This window comes from Gekko japonicus, unplaced genomic scaffold (genome assembly GCF_001447785.1).
Source record: "Gekko japonicus isolate JY-2015 unplaced genomic scaffold, Gekko_japonicus_V1.1 scaffold955, whole genome shotgun sequence".
In the NCBI taxonomy this organism is placed as follows: domain Eukaryota; kingdom Metazoa; phylum Chordata; class Lepidosauria; order Squamata; family Gekkonidae; genus Gekko; species Gekko japonicus.
The window spans coordinates 1776-10661 of NW_015163631.1; the positions used below are offsets into that span (position 1 = coordinate 1776).

At 52.0% G+C, this 8886-nt stretch overlaps 1 protein-coding gene across 1 annotated transcript in view; it reads right to left on the bottom strand.

Annotated features, from left to right (window-relative positions):
- Positions 1-2095: 2095 nt before the first annotated feature.
- SETX (senataxin) overlaps positions 2096-8886 on the bottom strand; it is a gene marked incomplete at its 3' end in the record, with an annotated part of 81012 nt that continues 74221 nt past the window's right edge. The window contains exons 18-19 of the mRNA XM_015407533.1: positions 6663-6813; positions 2096-2202 (exon numbers count right to left, since the gene is read on the bottom strand). Coding sequence (XP_015263019.1) covers positions 2096-2202; positions 6663-6813 — 258 coding nt within the window. The remainder of the gene's footprint in view (positions 2203-6662; positions 6814-8886) is intronic.

Here is an 8886-nt window from a genome sequence, read left to right on the forward strand (position 1 = left end):
GCTTGGCATTGCCGAAGGCCCCAGGCTCAGCCCCTGGCACCTCCGGCTACAGAAAGGATCTGGCAGTCGGGGATGCGGAAGACCTCTGCCTGAGACCCTGGAGAGCGGCTGCCCATCTGAGTAGACAAGACTGGCCCTGATGGACGGAGGGCCTGACGCGGGATAAGGCGGCTCCCTGCGCCTCCCTCACAACCCTTCCGTGCGCTGCCAGGGTGTGGCCGACAGAAGCTCACCCGAGGAGCTCGGGGGGACTCAGAGAGGATCTGACCCTCAGTTTCCCTGGCCGTGACTCTGCACCCTGTCACTGGAGGGCGAGGGGATCAATGTGGCTTGCTTAGAGCTGCCGAATCTGTAGCAGCCACAGGAGGCTCCGGCTGGGACTGTCTGGCTCGCAGCACCTTTCTAAGCCGGCCTCCCCAGAACCCAGCCGGGCTCCGTGGAGCCCATTCCCGGGACTCTGAGGACAGACTGCCCTGCCAGTCCTGCTTTCCCACCCCCCACGGCAGCTCCCGGTGCGTCTCCCTCTGCTGCTCCACCCCTGGGGAGAGAGGCCCAGGTCATCCGGACAGGCTGTCCCATAATATAGCAGCTGCCGAGCCACGGAGGGCTAAACGCTGAGCTCTTGTTTAAAAGATAAATCTGCTACATTTCTACCCTTTCCTTCCATCGCGGAACTCAAATCAACACACAAGGAGGCTGCCAGGCAGATTCCCACCTCCCGCCCACTGCATGGAACTTGACCAGGCCCCGGGAGATGCGGCCATAACAAGGTGCTCTACTGATTTCAATGAATCATAGAGTTGGAAGGGACCTCCAGGGTCATCTGGGGTCCTCCGGGGTCATTCCGGCACAATGCAGGAAATTCACACAAAGACCTCCCCCCGCCCCACACCCCCAAGTGACAGTGCTGTTCCGTGCCCGGAAGGTGACGAGAAACCTCCAGGATCTCCAGCCAAACTGATGGTTCGGTCTGGGGCAAAATGGAAAAGCAGCACCTGCCACCTGGCGTGCAAGTCTCCCAGCCCCCAAGGATACAAGAATATGCTTTTCTCTCTCTAAAGAGGAGCACAGAACCCAAAGGATCCACAAGGGCTGCTGCGGCCTCAGGTGCAGAGACATTTTGCTTTGCGCCAGGCTCTGGGGGAGAGGCAGCAGCGCCCCTCTCCCACCAACACCTCCAGTGTGAGCAGGAGCCTCTCTCAACCCCCACCCTCTTCTCTGGAGGCTGCACAGAACTCAAGGGAGAGGAGAAGGAGGTCTTCTTGGGCCGGGTTTCAGGGCAGGGCAGTCGCTGCTAGCAAACGGACACGTGAGCCCCTCCCCTAAACCCCACCTCTGACCGGTTCTGTTCAGGAGAAAACTACCTGCTGGGAACTCACCCCCTTTCCTCAGTCTGCTGCGGCGGGGGGGTGGGGGGGGTGGAGGCCTACAATCTCCACGGAGTGCTTTCAGTGAGGTCTCAGGAAGAGGCTTAGATAAGAGGATTGCGGATTAATCCATCTGATCCTCTCACGTAAAAGCACGTAGACAGAACCAAAAATAGTCGTTAATCCCGCATAAACCTTTCAGAATAACATCGTCCCTCTTTGCTCAGGGGGAACGCAGCCATGTATGTTTCAAGGCGGCCTCGGCACCACCAGCTCAGGTTCGGGCTAGCCCCCGACAAGAGCAGAACCTTTTGGTCACGCCTGATGTATCACAAGAAGAGTTCAGGGGGCTTCAGGAGTCTAACCCAAAAAGACTCCCACGATTTCCCCCATACTTGGGTGCTCATAACCCCCCGGCCCCCTTAATTCTCCCAGTGAACTCCGGATGCCATTTCATCTGCCGTTCAGAGCGGCACTCCAGGAATTTGGCAATAACTTGGGATGGCTGCATAAAGAAACACGCAGAACCGCACAGCTGATTTAATCGGGCAAGCAATCCAACTGGAAATCCCTGCAGTGGCTCATGTGTTGAGAGCACCTGATGAAAGCGCTCCTCTTTATCATTCCACCAGAGCAGAGATATTGTGCTGTTATAAACAGCTTGTCAGTCACGGGCTGCGCCGCTCCCTCTCCCCCGGACACGGGAGAGGCCTCCGTGCCGTACTCACCACAGAGATCACCGTAGGAGGGAGCTGCTTGGGATCGCCAACCAGGACGAGCTTTCGGCAGCCGTGAATGAGCGGGACGAGCGTTTCAACCTCACAGGCCTGCCCTGCGGGAAGGAGGGGGGGGGGGGGGGGGGGGGATACAAAAAATACGATGTGACTCAAACGTGGGAAGACAAAATTACAGGCAGGGTGCATGCAATTTCAGGCAAGGGCAGGGAGACAACATGCTTGGATCCGGGGAAGTTACTTCTGCAAGGAATGTACACATGTCACAGACTGGCCTCTCCCGGTCCTGTGTTTGAAACCATCTGGTATGTCCCCCCAAGATATTCTGCAGCTCATTTCTGGGACGCTGAGTGCAGGAGATGGGGGAAGGCGGGGAAGCGGATCTACAGCACTCGTGCACGTAAGCCAAGAGGCCTTCTGCCCAAGAAGTGGGACCTTTGGATACGAGTCACAGGATGCCGGTTCCTGAGAGTTTCTAGTCCCTTTGAAAGCGAGGGTTTTCTGACATTCGGACTGTGGAGAAACGCCATTTTATGTATATATTTAAGTTGGTGCGGGCCGGATAGGAGGGGACCATCCAACCTGAGATAGGCCTGGGCCTAGTCTCCTCCTCATTCCCCCCCTCCCCTCCTGTCTCCAACTAGTAATCTGAGGACAGCTCCCTAGAGAGGACAGGAAGTCCATCACGGTGGTGAGGAGATCTGCCCCAGAATGCTGCAGGAGGGGGAGCCAGCTCCTGGGTGGGGGAAACTGATGTTTCATAGCGTGGAGTTTTGGGCGGGAAGCCAGGCCAGTCAGGCTGTCAGAAGTCTGGAGCCGGTCAGGCTGTCGGCTGGAGCCTGCAGGAGGCAGAGGCCATGTTGGGAGACCTGCTGATCTCACCTTCCCCAATGGAGTGAAGCCATGTGCCTGCCCTGCAGACCATCCAGACAGGGAGCGGTTCTGTCACCTTTATTTTGATTCCTCCGTTCACTGTTAATATGCCTGTAAATAGTTGAGTTTTCAAATAAATCCTTTCACCGTTGGCGTTGAGAAGTCCCCCTGTACCACCTAGTTCCCCCAGACGCTTGGCCACGCCAGGGTTGGGTCAGGGACTCCCCGAGGAGGACAGGGGCAAAACATCCTGTTGCCAGCTCTCCAGGGGAGCCCCGAAGATTACCAGGAAGCCCCGAGGTGGGTTCCTAGTGATATCAGAGGGAGGTTAGGAGGCTGTCCCGCCTAACCAGGGCCCAAGACAGGGACAGTGGTGGCAGCGATACCCGGAGGCAGTGGAGAAAAACTGCCCCTTCAGGTGCCAGGTCAGGCAAAAAGAGGGGTGGGCAGAGCGGGGCCCGCCAGCTGACACAGGACCGTCCCACCACACAGGCGTTTGTCCGGCAGACTCTCTCGCATCTTTTAGAAGCCTTCGCCTGCGTCTCAAAAAGAGTACTTTTCTTGGCTTCTCTTCTTCTTGCCTAGTGCAGACAAAGAGCTCTGTGAATGAGCCTGGAGGTCCTCTACTCCTTCGGCAACTTAACGGCTGTTTGTGGGGCTCTGGCAAGCCAGAGTTCCCCATGGCCTCCTGGACTGGCAAACTAAGGTTTGCAGCCACCTTGTATACGGGGAATCTAGCAAGCAACAGTTTGTTACAAATGACCTAGTTTGTCCTGCACGAGACAGGAGAAGGAAGCCTAAAACGTTAGGAAACCCCCCCCCCACGTGGAGCAGCACGGTTTGCCATTGTGCAGAACCATGCCGCTGCCTCTTCTTGCCTTTGAACCTTCCTCTCTACAGACTGTTCGTCTGCAGGCAGGGACTGTGGTGAAATTCTACTGTAATTATACGCATGCAAAATCACTTTTATGTGAAAGTTACGGACAGGTCTTGTGGAATATGGCTGTCGCTGGTTGTTGCTCAGCGGCCGGCACATGTGCTTCACGTGCCAACAGCCCCAGGTTCAGTCCCTGATGTCTCCAGATTTCTTTAAAAAAGGGATCAGGTAGATACGAAAGACCTCAGAGCTTGAGACCCTGGAGAGCCAATGCCAGTCAAAGCAGGCAGTGACTACCTAGACAGACCAAAGGCTGGGCTGAGGATGAGACCACTTCATGTGCTCAGATGGGCCCACAGAGAAAGTCCGCAAAGGGTTGAGGCCCCCCCCCCATTTATCCAACCCATGAAGCTACAGGCGTGTTGTATGCTACACGGTATGGCTATAAGGGGCAAGGCAGGTGGGTCCTCTCCAATGCTCCCTCCAAGCTGTGGAGCCTTGTGAGCAAAAATTCTACTTTGAGAGCCACTGGCATTAAAGCTGTGAGCGAGCGATTTGGCCGCTGCATAAATCAGCTTGCCCTGGAGCCATCCTTTCTGAGGGAAGGCAAAGATGTGTGAGCCGGAGGCTAAGAAACTGTGAGCTAGCTTGTCAGAGGGAACACCGGTCCTCTCCCATCTGGCCCAATCGAGGCAGACGGGCAGGAGACGGAGCAGCATGTGATCCCTCAAAGCGGTCAGTCCCGGCCCTCCCAGCTATGGCTCTGCCTCCCTCTGCGTCACCTGGCCAGTCTTGCCTTCCATTCCCCTCAGTCTGAATCCCCAGTGCACGAGGAAGGTAAAGTGCTGTCAAAGCTGTTCTCGTCTCCTCAGAAGCTGGGGAATGTCTCAGATCCTGTTAAATGGAGCAAGGAGGGCAGCCTGCTTCGCCTGTGACCTGCCGCCTTCAAAGGATGGCTTACATTTGTAACTGGGCTAATAAATCCAGGCGGTGGAGTTGTCAGGCAAGAGAAGCCGTTCACGGAGCAGATGATCATTAATACCGCTCTCTTTCCTCTCTGAGGAATATTAATGGAGTTCTGAGGCAGAGCACGAACCCTGCACATATAAACTGCTGCGTTTAAACATCTGCAAGGTAAGTGTCTGCAGAAGGAGGATGCTGCCCTGGACGCTTGACCGACGAAAGGGGCCACTCCTCATTTTCAGCAGGGGAGCTTCAAGTCACAATCAGGGAGCTTCACAAGCTCGGGGCACCAAATTCCTCAGGGCCGTGCCAGCTGCGGCCTTCTGGAGGATGCTCTTTGGGGGCAAAGTCCAGCCATGTGACTTGGTAGGCAATTCTGGGATTGGGCCAAGCCAGTCTATGGTGGATGCGTGGACTCATGAAGCTGCCTTACACTGAATCAGACCACCGGTCCATCAAGGTCAGACTTGTCTACTCAGACTGGCAGTGGGTCTTCACAGTTTGAAGCAGCAGTCACCTCCTACCTGATACTTTACACTGGAGATGCCGGGGATTGAACCTGGGACCTTCTGCGAGCCAAGCAGCTGCTCTACCTCTGAGCCATGGTCCTTTCCTGTGAACATGTTCAGAGCTTGACTGGGGCCTAGGCTGCTTGCCTGGGATGATACATTCTCCATAGTGCTTTTCCTAAGGCTACTGCATTCAGACATCATGATAAACTGCAGTATGACCAGACTCTGATTAGTTGTGAGTAGGGGTAGGCACGAACTGCAAAAACCATGAACCGAACCACAAACTGATACATCGGTTTGCAGACTGAAGCAGTCTGTGAGCCATTTAAAGTTTAAACCCCTGCTTTCTGCTCCCCATGGCTTTTTGCGGGGAGCAGAAAGCAGGTGTTTCCAAACAGCTGAACGGCTCGGTCCGCCGCTCAGCTGTTTGGTTTAAATGGATCCAAGCTGTGGGATCACTGTGGTGATCAGAGCCATTTAAACCAAACCCCGCCCACAAACCACCACAAGTTTGTGGGCATTATGGTGGTTCTTCAGTTTGTGAACATTGCTTCACGAAGCACGAACTGCCCAAAATTTGTGACAAACTTTAGTTTGTCAGCAGGTTCATGCTCATCCTTAATTGTGAGGTCCGAATGCAAGGTATGTTGCTTGGCACCAAACTAGGATTTCAAGCTCAGGTTTCTACCGATTTGTTAGGGAAAGTTTATACAAATTGCCTGATCTCACGAATTATGGCTTGTGGCACAGCATTGCCCTTTGTGGCCCTCAGGCGGTACAGAAAGCAAACTATGATTTGTTACTTAGATCTCACAGAAGAGCCAGAATTTGTCATACAACCCACAGATTATTAAGACGTCAGAGTATGCAAACGGCTTTGCACAGGTTACTCCAGCAGCCGTTGCAACAAACAGTGCTGTAAGACCAATACTACTACTCTCATTTTGGAAATGGGGATGGGTTGTGAATGAGAAACCTGCCCTGTGGTTGCATGGCCAAGGAGGGATTTGAACCAGGGACTTCCCCAACTAATTCTTGTAACTGCTGCTCTAGCTCTGAACAGAACCATCTGCCTTCCAGCTGAAACAAAACTTCCCCTCCAATCCTAAGAAGCAACTGCTCTTTGGTTTCTAAGCAGCAACCGTATCCGTCCCGGAGTACTGTAAGCCTCCTCTTCCTCAAAAGCAGCAATGCTCTCTCCCCTCCAACGCCACCCGAGTGTGCAAGCAAAGGCCTATCAGCAACCTGGCAAAAGCATGGAGAAGCAGGACCATTTCTGCTTCTCAAACAGGCAGCCAAAGCCGCCCCCCCCCACGGCAGCGTGACATTCTGCTCACCTCATCCACAATGATGCAGCTGATTGGATTATAGGTCTGCCTCCGGAACGCGGATTCCAGCAGCGCCCCACCACTTGTGCTGAGCGTACAGCAGATTATGTGAGACTCCAGGATAATATTCGTCTTCAGCTCCTGAGACCGTCCCCGGACCTTGGGATGGGAGAGCCGGAAACATTTTTATACTGCACCTACTTCAGACGGATTCCAGTTTTCTTTCAGTTATCTGTTCGGACTGTACACCACTAGCTAAAACTAGTCCATGCGGTGTAAGGAGCCAAACCGGTCCTAGCACAACAGTTATGTTTTTTTAAAAAAATTCTGTTTTATACCAACCATGTGAACAACGTACTGGGGCTGGATCCTACAGTACTAGTCCGCATGGATCCTACAGTACTAGTCCGCATGGATCCTACAGTACTAGTCCGCATGGATCCTACAGTACTAGTCCGCATGGATCCTACAGTACTAGTCCGCATGGATCAAGGAGCCAAGCCGATCCTAGCGCAACATTTATATATTTTTAAGAATTCTTTTTTATACCAACCATGTAAACAAAGTACTGGGGCTGGATGCTGCAGGTGCTTTTAGAAAAAGCAGTTCTGCTGATGGGTAACCCAATTCTTAATTAAAAGGTGACGGACTGGAGACTGAAACACACCTTTTAAGCACATCACAAATGGCAACCAAGAGACGATTACAGGACAGGAAAGCAAAGCCACAGATGTGCAATCCTAAACACCCTTTAGGTCAGACAACGTTCGGCACTGCCTCCCAGAGATTGAAGCCATGGGGGGGGGGGACCTTCTAAGGAGGTGATCTATAGGATTCTAATACTCCAAAGCAAGCTGTAAGGCACTGTGGATTAGCAGCTCAACCAAGGAGGGGGTAGCAGGGACTGCCTGGAAGCCTGAGTGAGAGCCAGGGGTGTGCACTCGGTATAAACTGAGCCGAATATATACCCAATAAATGTCTTATCTATATTCATCATGTATTTTCTCAGCTGATCACCGAGGAGGCTAGTGATTCGGCTATCCAAAATGGCTGCCGCGAAAAATGGCTGTTGGATAGGTGCAGTTAAAGGGCATTTAAAGGACTTTCAGTCCCTTTAAATGCCTTCGGAGTTCACTGGCTGCGGTGTGGAGTTCCAGCGCAATCTTTTTGAAACTTGATGAATTTTTTGAGGAGAGGCACGACTGGCTTTCGAGGTTTTTTTACCTGCAGCTATGCTGCAGATTTGCTGCCTTTACCTCAAAAAACAGCCCTCCCTGAGCCCCAGATACCACCAGATCCATTCTCCATTATAGCCTATGGGGACTACTGACTACAACATTTCCCATAGGGTATAATGGAGCTGAAAAATTTGGCAATCCTGCATATTTTCCAAATTCCAATACCATACCAATATTGGGATTCGGGGGTCTCAAGAAATACTGATATTTTCCGGGTTCAATATACCTGAACCCAAAAAATACCAATTTTTTGTGTGCACACCCCTATGTCGGAGATCAACAGCTAGAGAAAGACTACAGCTTGGATCCACTGGAGAATTTCTACATGAGCTGTGTGAGTCTGATTTTCACCCGCTCTCTCCTTCCATAATGGACTACTGACACCCACCCCTGTTCCCCCCTCCAGAAACAACATTTCAGGGGGCCTTCTAGCCTGCAGCTGATATGGTGGTGGGGTGTGTGTGAGACATACACTATGGTCAGAAATCCTTTCTGCCTGTGAAAGGCTTCTGGTGGATTCAGGTCAGTATGAAGGAAATATTACATCATACCTAAGTAACATTTTTCTGAAGCACCTTCACCTCTTCTTGGCACATGCACAATTCTTCAATTATCAGAATGCTGAATGTCCCTACTATTCCTCTTTGCGCAGATATTTTTACAAGGGGACTTTAGTATATGCTCAGCACCAGTGATTAAAGTGGGGCAGTTCCATTTTCAAGGAGGCTATTAGATATGTAATTGCCTATACTATTTGCTAGCAACAGTCATACTTTGAAATCATTACATGCAGTGACCAACCCTTACCAATAATAGACTCACTACAACCGGAACAGAATCTATTTCCATCTTCTATCGTTTTTGTATTACTATTGCTATTATTTAATTCATTTACACCCTGCTTTTCTCCACAATGGGGACTCAAAGTCAGCTACATCATTCTCCTCTCCCTATTTTATCCTCACAACAACCCTGGGAGGTAGGTCAGGCTGAA